Source organism: Delphinapterus leucas, chromosome 4 (genome assembly GCF_059928025.1).
Source record: "Delphinapterus leucas isolate spDelLeu-1000000601 "Yukka" chromosome 4, BTC_Dleu_Yukka2, whole genome shotgun sequence".
Lineage (NCBI taxonomy): Eukaryota > Metazoa > Chordata > Mammalia > Artiodactyla > Monodontidae > Delphinapterus > Delphinapterus leucas.
The window spans coordinates 77,391,321-77,406,052 of record NC_143132.1 but is presented as its reverse complement, the minus strand read 5'-3'; the positions used below and the strand labels follow the sequence as shown (position 1 = coordinate 77,406,052).

Sequence of the window (14,732 nt, the reverse complement as noted above, 5' to 3'; positions counted from 1 at the left end):
ATGGCAAGAAAGTTTAAAGATATCTGTCTGACGATGAATTTTATGGTCAAAGAAAAGTCTCAGCAGTTAGCTGTAAGACAGAAAGAACATGGTTTAAGAGGCTCAAGAATCAACGTGGGGCTTTCCTGGTGGCGCAGTGGTTGAGAGTCCGCCTGCCGATGCAGGGGACACGGGTTCGTGCCCCGGTCCGGGAAGATCCCACATGCCGCGGAGCAGCTGGGCCCGTGAGCCACGGCCGCTGAGCCTGCGCATCCGGAGCCTGCACGTCCGGAGCCTGTGCTCCACAATGGGAGAGGCCACAACAGTGAGAGGCCCACGTACAGCAGAAAAAAAAAAAAAAAAAATCAATGTGAATGGAGTATTTGAGGGAAGATTGTATATAGCCTCTAAACTAGAAGCCAAAGGACTGAGTATGATACCAGAGTCTTAGAGGATCAGTAGAGAGAGGACTGGTTCTGGAATCAGAAACTTCTACTGCCCAGTAGCACTGTGGGCTTCCCATGTCACTCTCTGAGCCTCTCCAAACCCCCAAACGAGGCAACAACCCCTACCTCCGTGATCAAAGAATACAGTGTGTCTGAAACTGCAGTGTCAAGTATAAATTATTGTGGACTCTGTTAACAATTACAGATTTATAATCTTTGGCGGGATGTGGTGAGGGCGGGGAAGTAGGCACTGATTCCTGAGTAATAAGTTTGGGACATTTTACTGACTTAAAGAGTATGAAAATAAAAAGCCATTTCTAATCAACCACCTCCATTATCACCTTCTCCACGAGGCAGGGAGCCACAGCATTGGGAGGCTAAAAATACCCAGAGAAGAGTGTCCTGACTTGACAGTTTTGCCTTGGGATGTGTACCTTGGGTAGACACATACACACACAAAACAGAGATATATACACGGACAGTTAAAGTTGTATGTTGAAGCTCCTAAAAGCCTTCTTGGTATGACTGCAGACCCTTTTCCTGATCTAGCACCTGTTTCTCTTATTTTCATTTTTTCTACTTTATGGTAATTATTTGCTTTTTTTCAGCGTCAGAACACTGACATGTATCCCCTCGTGATGTGTGTATCACATGAAAGAGGGCTGATAATAGTAGGGTTATTAGCTAAAATCTTCTACGTTTGGTTTCTTTGGAGTGTTTGCTTTTGCTTCCTATGTTGAAAATTTATTCTCCCATTTTGCTTCCTATGTTTCAAGAGCTCTGGAGTTCAGGAAACTTGGTTTGTGTTTTCTGCTTTCTCTTCAGCAATAAATATGTAAGAGGCAAATGTTCTCAACCCTATAGTGACTCAAGAAGCTGACCATAAATATAAGCATAAAAATTCAACCTTTGATATGCCAGGAGAAAAGAAAAACAGAAACTGATGTAAGTGTGGTATAAACTCTCTTCTGTAATTGGTTTTATAGGCAGAAGTCATGTGTGATATGGGAAAAGTAGCCAGGAATCTGGAAGGTTTCATCCTGCCTCTGGTACTAACCCAGCGTTTCACTCAGGCATTCCTTCACCCCTCTGGTCTCAAAGCCTAATCAGTATAATGTGTCCTGGAACTGGATGATTTGTAAGGCCCCCTTCCAGCTCCAACCCACAGTGGTTTTTTTCAGATGCATAGTGGATTACAGGTGGCTTAAACATTCAGAAACTTGGACCGTGATTTAATCTTGGCATTTATCTTCCCAAGACCTTGCTTCTCCCCTTGGGAGCTGATGCTGTTCTCTTCCCGAGGGACCACTGAAAGCCCAGCCACTTGGAACCCCTACCTCGTGAATTCTTCCTACTGCCCCACTGTCATTCACAGACAGATGTTTCCCAGACCCCATTTCGAATGCTCAGCTTTTGTTGCTTGCTTCACCTGATTTTCTCTCAGAATCTTTTGTTTTCTGCTTGTCACTACCAGCCTTCAAGAAAAATCTACGTGCTTGACACATTATTAAAATTGAATGAGACTGCACTGGCATTTCACAGGTGATGCCTCTCTTAAATGCACTGGCAGGATTGTAGCCCCTGTCTCTTCCCCTGGCAGGTGATGAAGATCTCAAACGCCCTTTTACTCCAGGCAATTTCCTGAGAATTTCTGAGGAGGTTGCTGGCAAGGCTCACAAAATGCTCTCTTTTTTTGACTTTGTAGTTGCTTATAGAATATGATTGCAAATCTTGAGGCATGGGAATCATATAGCTTTTAATTGAAAGTTGAAGGCCCCTGATGTACTTTCACTGAACAAGCCCCCTTCACCCTCCATCTGGGACATGAGATGTGGGGATGGAGGGTTATAGAGACATTTTGAGTATGTGGAGGGCTTTAAATTTTCATCATGGAGAAAAGTGATTGCTTGGCTGTCTTTACTAATTAAGAAGTTAGTTTATGCTTAGCCTGCTTTCTACATTTTAGGACTCAAATTTAATTTTGGATTTTCTGTCCTGGATCTGGTAAAGTGCAATAAAAACTCAAAAACAAATGCACATAATAATTTTTCCTGCTATCTTTCCAGGTCTTAATTCCCTCATCTGTGAAAATCAAAATAATAATTGTAGCTAAAATGTATTACGTTCTTACTATGCACCCAAGCGTATAATACCACATATACGATCTTCTTTACCCCTGTCAAGAGGTCTGCTAGGTAGGTACTTACATTAGCTTCATATTTTGCTTCATGTATTATTACATGTGAGGAAGCTGGGGTATGGGATCTTTCTTTCCAAGTGCCATACTTATGGGCAGCATTGCCACCTACTTTACTTGAGTATCAGCCTCAAGGATAAGACCCATATCCCATATATCAGCTTCTTCACCTGTAAAAAGAAAAGGAGGAGAATTGGGTGGCTTGATTATGTAGAACGCATGTAGAGTTACCTCCTATGCTCCAGTATTACTGTTATCGGTTTCAATCTTCCTGGATTTGCTTTTTTTTGCCTATTTCAACCTCTGTTTTGAAGGAGAATATACTATTATGCTATTTACATTCCCAATACCAACTGGGAATGTTTGTGTAGATATGCATTTTACTGGAATGTTAGAGTGGACAGAACGTGACATTTGGACCGAAAAGAAGTGATTCTATGCTTGCCATTCATGAGCTCTATGCCATTCATCAAGTTAGCTCTCTGAGCTTAGTTACCCCATTTGTAAAATGAGAAGATGGTTCTAAATATTTTAAAAACTCCCCTCTAGTCTAACACCCTCAAACACTGTGTTAGAGGTGAGTCCTCATAAGTTAAATGATAACATTTGTTGGGCCACATTTAGTTTGAAATTGTCCATTCTCAGTTTGGAATCAAGAAAGAGAGGAATATAATATTAAGAATAGTGAGGACTACTGAATAGCTCTCTGTTAAACACATTAAAGAACATTGTCTCTTAAGTCTTCAAACCAGCTTTCTTTGACAGAGGAATATTTACTGTACTTGCCCATACTCACATGGTTAGCAAGTAGCAGAATGATTTGAACTGGGGTTGTCAGACTCCAGAGACTCCATAGAGAAAGTAGTTTCAGGATATGAGTTTCAGGTTTGGTCACTCCCCACCTCTATCGTATATTGTTAGCCCATTTCTCAGACCTGTCTTTTATCTTCTCTTGGCTTCATTCACCTCATCTGTAAAATGGGGGTATTACCAGCTATCGTACTGGAACAGAAGGCTACCACCAGATCTAAGACCCTTGTGTTCTGGGATTCTGTGATGCTGCCCAAAATACCTTTACTTCCAATGCTGACGATCTGTTTCTAGCGTGGAAATTTGAAGGCAGAGACCTTGTTTTTTGCTACATTTTGTTTATAGCCCTAGCACTCATAGGACCCTGAGTAAATATTGTGTAATAATGAAAATGAAGAGAGTGAAAGTTGCTTGATTATTATATGAGAATAGTAATTGGATATTTACGTCTTAATCATGGATTAGAAAAAAATTGCTTGGGGAAAATAACATAAAAACCAGCTAATGACTGCTTAGAGTTTCCCTAGAGCACTGTGCCACACTTGACATAAGCCCGTTTACTTACTGTCACAACAGCCCTGCAAAGAAAATCTTTCCCTTCAGCCACATGAGGATGCTCATTACAGTGATTTTTTTAAGGAAAAGAGGCAGCCTACCCATAATCCATTCTTTAGCCTGCTAACCCCTACTGCCACTTTGGTGAGAGAAGCGAACCCTTTTCTAGGTAGCTATTAGACGATGCTCTTCCATGTTCCTCCTTATTATGCACAGCAACAGGAAGGGTGGTTGTTGGACCTTTCTTGGACCTTAACTCATGATGATGAAGGGTCTCTTTGTTGGTGCTGCAAGAACCAGTTGGGAAATGACTTGATGGAGACGAAGAGTGAGCCTGAAGACCTTCAGCAGCTCCTGTAGACCTGAGAACTGTAAACATTTCTAGAGCACACATGGTTTTTTCTCAAGTCCTCTGCCACAGGGAAAACTTTGTAGAAAGTGACACTCATGTTCACAGACTAAGAAAGGAACAGCTACATGGCAGGAATGAATGAAAACCAAACTGTTCATAGACCCTAGAGTGCTGGTCCTATAACAATAATTAGACTTTGAAAGATCTCAACTCTACATCATCCTTCAGAAGATTTGATTTTGTAACTTTAAATATCACCTACTTTGGTATATGTTTTGGATTTAAACTTCATAAGTTTGGTTGTTTTCATCTATGAGGTTTCATTGTCCCTTTTCACCTCTTCTCATCTTTATTTTCATGTTTGCCTGGTAATGACTTTCTCTACTTTTTTTTTTTTTTTTTCCATTGTGGGGACTGCCACTTCTAATTGATATAAAATAACGGTCTTTAGGTCAGTGTAAAGATAAGTGCCCAGTGTCACAGGGGGGCATTGTACACTATCTGGAGTAAAACTTGTTGTAGCAACAAGACCCTAACAACCTCTGCAAAGCTGAAGCTGTAACTTGTGGATCTTCACCCTCCCCCAACCCACTTTCTGAGTTTGGCATTCTTTCCTTATCTGGCAAATCTTATCACCTGCTCAGAGGTAGTTCTTATTTTTTTTCAAATTACTCAATCAAGAAAACTCCCTTCTTTGGTGGGAGTAAGGTATGTCTAATTATCTGCTCCAGGAAAGCCATCTGCCAGTTATTAGCTCAGTATTGTTGAACAGTACAAGCAGCCTGAGGATGTCTGATGGGTGCTCACAGCCACTCCAGCTTTCCTCCCCCACCAGGAACTTCTCTCTCTCCTCTTGATGGCTTAGTTGACAACTATTCAATTTCAGCAACATTTTCTAGACCTTTGAGTAGCTCTCCTCTGAATAAAAAAATATCTAGGTTTTAGTCATCTTTTTTTCCACGGAAATCATACTCTAGGAAATGTAGTTCGTAGATTTTTTTTTCTTTTGTTTTTAAAAACTGGTGATTAATTAATAGGACACTGCTAGAAAAATATCTGGATAGTTTTAGTATTTTTTCCACTGAGGAACAAAAAGGAATATATTTTTCAATGTAAATATTAATCAAAAAACTAGAATCATGGGGTGGATAAAACCTCACAAATAGTTCAACAACCCACTTGTTATAAGAGATGAAATAAGACGTTTTTATCAATTAGAATGATGATCAGCTTTGAATAAGGAGACAACAATACATTAATACTTCCCCAATGTTGATGTGCATAGGAATCTTGTTAAACTGTAGATTCTGATTTGGTAGGTCTGGGTGGGGCCTGGAAGTCTGCAGTTCTGACAAGCTCCCAAGGGATGCTGCTGATGGTAGTGGGTCATGGATCACACGTTCAGTAGCCAGGATATTAAAAAAATACATATTTCCTATGTAAAATCTAGAGGTAGAAAATTCAGGGCTGATAAGCCAGCTCCATACTTATTCAAGGTCCCATCTCCATTCACTTTCACATTCCTCCATCTTTAGGGTGTGGTCTTCATTCTTATAGTCCATAAGGTAGCTCCAGCTGTCACATCCAAGTTCCCAGCAGCAAGATGGAAGAAGTGGGATGGTAGCAAGAGCACAGGAGACATAGGATATGTCAGTGTTTCTCAAGGAAAGTTTCTGGAATCTACCACATGACAATTTCAAACATATCCCATTGCCCAGAACTGTCACCTGACTATATCCAGGTGAGAGGAAAGCTGCAGAATATAGCCTTTATTCTGAATGGCTATGTGCCCAGCTGAAAATTCCCATACACTAGAAAAAGAAGGGTGTGGGGACATGGTATATGGGACATGTTTAACAGTCTTTGCCATAGACCTGGAGAGAGGAAATCACCCTCAGGCTTAGTCTCTGCCCTTCCATTAGACTTAGTCTCTGCCCTCAGCCTTAGATAGAATGTGCTGATGGGTGTTAAGGTGACGTCATCCACATGGGGTTCTAAGGTGGGATATTAAAAGGGCCTGGTTCTCATCTCAACCCAATCTCAGGACTACCCTCTCTACCCACACCTGTATATACTATACTATACTATACTATACTATACTATCTATACTATACTAATGTAATGACTATAATCCTGCCTAGAATCCTGCTTTAACACTTGATTCATTCATTCTACCAGCTATTTTCATTTAGTTAATTTTGCATCTATGTCTTTGTTTTTCCAAGATTGTTAACCTCTTGATGGACAGGGACCCATGCAGATCCAGCTAATACGTACTGAGCTCCTTTCATATGTCTGGCCCTTTGCTTTCGAGACATACAGCCCTGTAAGATAGGCATATGACACATGGAGAATCTGAGTCTGAGAAGGGAAGCATTTTCTCCGAAGTCATATGGCAAGTAAGTGGCACAGGGAAAATAATAACATACAGAAATTAATTCCACCTAGGTCTTCCAATATTTAAAAATTTCCTCTTCTTTTTTTTTCCTATACCTGAGCTTCTTGAGTTCTTATATCTGCATGTCTCTCTACCATAGCACACAACACACAGGTTTTCAGTAAATATTTAATAAATACAAAAATATAAGTAGCTTTCCTGTGGGAAATATCTTGCTTTGAATGTGTGAACATAGGTTTGGGACAAGCCTCCCAGATCTATGTCCAGGCAGCTTTTATTTGTGCTACCACTCAGGCAAAAGTAAGTCAATTAATCTCTCTGTCTTCATTTCCTGGCATGTAATGTGGGAATGGGCATGAAAGCCCAAGAGGGTGCTGTGAGATTAATTAGTTAAAATGTATACCCTGCTATATAAATGCTAATTGCTGTCAGGAGCGTGGGTTGGATTTTCCAGTGACTTGGCTTTGCGACGGCTTTGCACATTTCCATTAGTCCTCTGTAGCACCAAGCCCCGGCCTTAAGAAATCCTTTGGCTAAGGGAAATGATGACTTTGTAGTTCTCCCGTGATGAGGGGCCAATTTAGAGAGGATTTCCACTATGGAGTAAACTGGTTAAGAAGGGACATTTTAAACAAAAAAGTAATTCATTGTGCCAGTAATTCACTAAATTCCCTTTGCTGTTATTAGAGACAAATCTATTTGCATAACAGCCTTTTCCCCAGTCTTTTCTTCGGCTAGTGCCTGCAGTGGATCATATAATTAATTTGGTATTACGTGACACTCCAGCCCGTTGCCATAGATTTTATTTTTATTTGTTCATTGAATAATTTAAAAAGCTCTGACAAAATGCCCTCATGTGGCTGGCTAGAGAAAGTTAAAAAACCCACAGAATTAATTTCAAATGGGCAAAGAAAAAACTCAATAAAAATCATATCGTTTTTGTTAATGTTCATGAATACTAATATGTGTGGTTTTGGTCCCTATTATAGAGGAGTCTGATTCACTTTATAGATATATGCATTTGGCCCATGAAACATTCTGTAAGGGAGATACGTAGCGGGTATAATGATGTATTTTCCCTTGACCCTGTATTGCATTTAATTTGGTTGAAAAAATATTAAGTCTATGGAGTTAGCCAAAAATATTGATTGACCTGTATTTAATTTTTAGTGTGTAAGGGCCTTTAACATATGCTATTTTAAAAATAACTCTTGTCTGCTCTTGATTTATTGTTATGCTATGAAAGGAAAGTTCTGGCTTCCTTTATTAGTCAATACTAGTCGCTATAACAAATTATGTCCACCAAATCTCAATGGCTTAAACGATAGAGACTTGTCTTAACACAGTCACAGCTCTTTGAAAGTGAGATGGCTTTCCTGAGAAGCTCTGCTTTGACTGATGGCAGGAATCCGGGCTCCTTCCATCTCGTGATGCTGCACATTTCAAAAATTTCTGGTCTTCAAGGACTCCATGGAAGGGAAAGAGAAAGCACCAAAGATTATGCTGGGAGTTTCAAGTTGTACAGCATCTCTGGCCATACTCATTGGCCGGAACCAAATCACATGGCCCCAACCCAACTGCTAAGGATATGTAGGTTTCATATGGGCCGAGGAAAAGAAAACAGGACTAATGAACATTTGGCCAGTCTCTGCCACAGTCTACCCCAGTGATCACCAAAATTCCATTTCATACTTCTTCCTAAATGGGTCTGCTTGAGTACATGCTTGTTATGTTACACTAGCTCTCTTTTTCCATCTCCCTTCTCACAATTAGCATTCTCCTACTTTACAAAAGAAAAACACAACTGTCACTTATCATCTGTCTTGGTGTTAATTATTGTTCAGGGCCATAAAGACTTCCCAGGGCCAAAGTAAGAATTTTTATCACTGGTATCCGAAAGTCTCCTTTAATCAAGGTAACATGAACCCCCAGAATGGCTTCCTCCTTCTCTCCAAGTTACCAGTGTTCCTGTTAAAAGCGAGCCATGATATCAGAACTGTGTTCTACTGACCCAAGTTGGGGTGATCTGAATTGAGATATATTGTTGAGTGGGGTTGCAAGGAGAATGATACTTTTCATTTTATAGCCTTGCCTCTAAAATCATTCAAATTTGAGCAAATAGTTTAAAGTTCTTGACAGAGAGGCCTTTAGGAACAGCATAAAGAATATTTTTATGAAATACAGAAGGCAGTAGCATCTTACTTCATCCAGACAACAAACTTAATATATTGCAGTTCCAGACTCCATTAGCTGCCAACTGTCTCTCTCTGTCTCTTTCAACTATATCTTATAATTTAAAAGTGAATGAATGTCCTGCCAATGCATATTAATACAAATTTTGGAATTAAAAAACGAAATCAGTACTTCTTTCTCACAGAAAGTAGGTATGATTAGGATGGTTTGACACTGAGAGGGACTTTGCCAATTGTATTGCACAGTGGATATTTCCTTCCTTCCTTCCTTTGTTTTTCTCTAATTAATATTTTAATTATTTTCAAAGCAAGTCATGCACGGAGGTATTTTAAGGCCGATATATTAACGGGGATACCAAAATAATTGTATTCTTTCTGTCATAATTTTCCTCTGCTCCTACAAGTTCACTTCTTCAGAGACAACCACTTTTGAGGATTTTATTTATTTTTTCTGGCATTTCCTATCTACAGTTTGCTAACCAATTTGTGTATATCGTTATTTTTTCATTTGGTCAACCCTATGTGTTATCTCTTCACTTTTTAAAATTATAGTAAATAAGGACTCTCTAAAGTGCTATCCCCTTTGCTTTCCTTACTCATACCTCTCTGTATAATATTATTGCAATATTTGGTTGAATCAATAATCATTCAATTAATATATCTTCAAATATTAACGAACTATGATTATGTTACCTTTCTTATTTTTTGAAGTTATGAATTGCCTTGCTTTCATATGCTTACTCTAATTAGTATCCTTTGGTAACCATTTTCATACTTTTCAATTACCCTTCAGCATCATTTTTCACAGTGCAAATCTAATCAGATAATCCATCAGTTACAATTAATTTTTCTTTATTGGGGGTTTCCATTTTTTTTTCTATCTACACTGATTTACCACCAAGCCCTACTGCATAGCTGCTTTCCTGGGATATCCTGCATTGTTATTCTGGGAATCCCTTCCCCTCTCTCTTTAATTGCATCCCCTATTCCTTGATCTCCTGTTTTCCTTCTTCTTGTTTTTTCTCTCATTTTGTTGGCACAAATCTCCCAGAAGCTTCTTGAAAAAATAGCACATAGGATTTAAAATTACTGAGTCTTTATGTGTCTGAAAATGTCACTCGCACGTTATTGTTTTGTTGGGTTTAAGGTTCAAGATTGCAAATAAATTTCCTTTAGATGCATTGCTTCATTATCTTCTAGTTTCCAGGCTTGTTTTTGAGAGTTGCAAAGCCATTCTGATTCCTAGTCTTTTGTATGTGACTATTTTTTTCCTCTTTCTTACTCGCTGGTAGTTTATATAATCTTTTCTTTTTCCACAGTTTTAAAAAATATTTTTGTGGTGTAAGTCTGTTTTCATCCACTGTGTTGGGGTAATTGACAGATCTTTTTAATTTAGAAGGTTATGACTTCAGTTCTGAGATTTGTTTTTGCTTTGAATTATTTAATGGAGAGTTTTCTTTTTATTTTCTTTCTTTTGGGGATCCTACTGTTGAGATGTTGAGACTCGTGGACTGGTCTAACTTTCTTCTCTATTTTCTGTTTTTCTTTCTACTCTACTTTTTAGAAAATTCTCAAATTTAACTTCTAAATAAACCATTTATTAAATTTTACCTTTCTTCAATCATGTTTTTAATTTTATAAGCTTCTTCTTTCTCTGAGTATTCCTATATCATTCTGTTCTTGCTTCATGAATATAAAAGTTTCCTTATCTCTCTGAGTATGTTAATGATAGTTGTTTGTTTTTCTTTTAAAAGATTACTTTTCCTTGAATAATCTTGGTTTTATCAAATTTTCTTTTACAATGTTTCTTTGGATGTTACCTTTTATAGTAGAGATTTTTCTCAGATGTCTCCTGGGGCTGTTTGTTCATATTTAAGAAGAAGTGACTAAGAAGCTGATTAAAAATTCTAAATGTGAATGTGGGACTTGTTAACCTTGAGCTTTTCTATTGGATGATATGATGATATGGCTGTACAAGTTGTTTAAAAAAAAAAAACAATCCTGATACTAAGATTGTTAGATCTTTCTTCTGAAAGTAGTCAGATTTTCTAGAGAAGATTCATTCATTCTCCTGCCTGGAGAGTAAAGGTCTGGCTGCTCCTATCCTTAGAGTGCAGTGGGAAATGTTCCTGAGTGCTAGGAGGGTGGGGTTGGAACCAAAGATGTCACTTTTTGACATAGCGTTCATCCAGTTCTCCTTATTTTACTGTCCCACCTATGTGCTTATTTTTAAGGTATCTGATTGCATTTGCCAGGATAGGATAGATTATTCATATTGGTAGTAAGCAAATCCCAATTCTCTATGACTTAAAATAGCAAAGCTTTGCTGTGTGTCATCCATACCAAGGGAACCAAGCTAAAGGAGTCTCCAAGTCTGTGCTTTCATATTTGCTAAGGCAGAAGAAAAGGAAGCATGGTGAAATATACTCTGGCCCTTAAAACACTCAACACAGGTGATGCTCAGTACATCATTTTGGCCAAAGTGAGTCACATGGCATCCCCTTATTTCAGAGGGGCATAAAAGTACAATCTTACAATATGCCTAGTAAGAGAACCCAGAAATATGGAGTGTATGGTACTAGTGATTACTTATCTTGATACTGACAGTTTCTCCTCCTGGGTTTTCTCTGCATTCTGCATTGCAGATTGGTTTGTTCTCCAGCTCTCCCCTCTTCATTTAGGATTTTTCGTTTTAAATGTGCTAAGCTGGTCACCACTTGTCCATTTGATGTTGCTATTATCTTTCCTCTTGTTATTGCTATTACTTGGGTTTACGTCTTGAAAATTATTTTAGCTTTAGTGGAGTTTCATAAAGGAGTGAAATTGGATGCATGTATTCAATCTGACATGTTTAACTGAAAAAACTATGGTTATAACTTGCTGTTAACTGAAGGAGCTAATTCTGCAACTATGCAGTTTTAATGAAAATATATTTAAAGAACGTTATGATAGATGTTTAATAAAAACTATTTTATTATCAATTCGTATTAATGTGAACAACACTTTGATCTTTCCAGTTCTTTCTTGTGTATTGGATTTTAAAACATGTTTCTGAATGAAGCACAGAAATTGTAAACAATGGAAATTTGTTGATTCTTGGAAAAGTCAGTTTGTTAGCTTTCCCAGAGGTCTATTACTTACTTAGAAATGTATTACTTACTTACAAAACATTTTGTAAGTCATAAAGCTTCAAATGCTTTGCTTTTATCAAAATTAGTCACTAATTTAGTTATTCTGTTAGCTCTCTGCTTATGCCCAAAATGTTGCCTAGCAAACGATCATAAACTTCATTTAATTTATTACACATGTATTATTGCTCATGAGTCTATAGGTTTTCTGGGTGGTTCTGGTGATACAGGCTGAGCTTGCTCTTATGTCTTTGGTCAGCTGTAGAGACGTCTGACAGCTGTGCTTCTGGAGGGTGCAGCTGTCAGCAAGGGTGCCTCAGCTCTACTACATGTGGTCTCTTATTTACTAGGAAGCTTTCTTGTGTATTGTAGTCAGTTTGGCTGTCTAATCTAATACCAGTAGACGCACATGACTAATCCAAATTGATATGTGCAGTAAGTGTAAAATACACTGAATTTTGAAGGGTTATTACAAAAAAAGAATATAGGGGCTTCCCTGGTGGCGCAGTGGTTGAGAGTCCACCTGCCGATGCAGGGGACGCGGGTTCGTGCCCCGGTCCGGGAAGATCCCACATGCCGCGGGGTGGCTGGGCCCGTGAGCCATGGCCGCTGAGCCTGCATGTCCGGATCCTGTGCTCCGCAACGGAGGAGGCCACAACAGTGAGAGGCCCGCGTACCGCAAAAAAAAAAAAAAAAAGAATATAAGTGTAAAATAGCTTATCAATATTTGGGATGTTTGGGATATATCGAGTTTAACAAAATACATTATAAAAATTAATTTTACCTGCTTTTTATTTCTTTAATGTGGCAACTAGGACACCTAAAATTAACTATGTGGCTTGCATTTTATTGCTATTGGACAGTGAAGACCAGGGGAGAACTGGGAATCTTAGAGGGTTGCCATTTCAGTTATAATCTTCTCCTCAGAACCTCTTTTGTCCCCGGAGGAGTGAAAGAGTACATGATTTCTTTTCCAGGTGAGATTCTACCCCATACCTTGTAGGGTTCAACAGGATCAAGCTATCAGATCACACTGTTATCCAATGGATAGTCAAAAGCTAATAAATGAATGAGGGGAATTCTCCTCACACCACAGCTGTCTATTACATGCATTTATTAGAAAGAGGCTAATGAATATGGCCCGAGAGGAGGGTCCGGAAAATACTGCGGTATCCTAAAGAGAAGGTGTGTTCTCTGGAGATGAGATGACTCCTCTGCCTTTTCTTTCTTTTTGACTGTTCCAGAACGCTGTGATGACTGGGGACTAGATACCATGAGGCAGATCCAAGTGTACGAAGATGAGCCAGCTCGTATCAAGTGCCCACTCTTTGAACACTTCTTGAAATATAACTACAGTACAGCCCATTCAGCAGGCCTTACTCTGATCTGGTATTGGACAAGGCAGGACCGGGACCTTGAGGAGCCGATTAACTTCCGCCTCCCTGAGAACCGCATTAGTAAGGAGAAAGATGTGCTCTGGTTCCGGCCCACACTCCTCAATGACACAGGCAACTATACCTGCATGTTAAGGTAGCCTGACCCTTATGGTGACTTTCTCTTTTCCCTTTCGTTCCTGAACCGTTTTCCAAACGATGCATGGGCTGTGAAGGCGGGAAGGGGAAGAAGGAAGCATGTAGAGAGATTTACACTTCACCTCATTGGCTTAGCTGAGGTTAGCTGAAAGAGATGTGCAGAGAAAATGGTTGAGCTTCTGAGAACATTGTCAATAGGTGGTTCCTTTTCAAACCTGACATACATCGGGGTTGTCTAGAGGTGGAGGCTTGTTCGTTTCTTCCCTTTGCCTGACATGAATCTGCCTCCAAGTCTGCCTCACCTGAAGGTATATCCGTTTCCCTGGACAATGAACAGGGTAGGCAGTAGAACCCATTCATATCTGTTATTCTTGGCAACTTTTTAAGTACCTAGCACAAATAAAGCCTCAGGATGCCATATCAAAGAAAGAATATCTGAGAGGCATTAAATATACTTAGAACAGTGCTTTTCAAACTTTTCCACCAAAATTCCCCTAAAAAGCAAATGAATACCAGATCTCTGGGAATCTAAGAGTATAATCCAAAGCACCCTACCATTACTGCAAAATTTCTTTCAAATCCACTTTTTTTCTGAAAGTTCATGTACATTTTGCATTTTACTTCACAATATACCAACTTTCCTTTTACAACAGATTAATTTTATTTTTCCTCTGGAAAAAAAAAAAAAAACCTTGAAAAAATTGAGGGTCCTTCTGAAAAATAACCATTTTAAGGCTTAGTACTTTGGCTACTTTTTTTCCTGAGGTCCCTTTTTAGCTTCCAGGCTTTATTTTATTTTTTAAACTCCCATCTGGGTTGTGAATTTTTTTTTTAAAGATAGTTTCCTACTATTTAATAGTACATTGGCTTTCCTAGGTCTTCCATAACAAAATACCAGAGACTGGGTGGCTTAAACAATGGAAATATGTTTTCTAATAATTCTGGAGGCTAGAATTCCAAGATTAAGGTGTCAACAGGGTTAGTTTCATTCCTCTCTCCTTGGCTTGTAGATAGACATCTTCTCTCCATGTCTTCACATCATTTCACCTCTGTGTCTTCTGTGTCCTAATCTCCTCTTCCTATAAGAGCATCAGTTATATTGGATTAAGGCCCACCCATATTACCTCATTTTACCTTAATTAC

At 38.9% G+C, this 14,732-nt stretch overlaps 1 protein-coding gene across 2 annotated transcripts in view; it reads left to right on the top strand.

Moving 5' to 3' along the window:
- The window catches only part of IL1RAP (interleukin 1 receptor accessory protein), a 125,063-nt gene that overhangs the window by 64,659 nt on the left and 45,672 nt on the right, over window positions 1-14,732 (top strand). For both annotated transcript variants that reach the window (XM_022569595.2, XM_022569585.2), the window contains exon 3: window positions 13,302-13,587. In XM_022569595.2, the coding sequence (XP_022425303.1) occupies window positions 13,302-13,587 (286 nt within the window). The remainder of the gene's footprint in view (window positions 1-13,301; window positions 13,588-14,732) is intronic.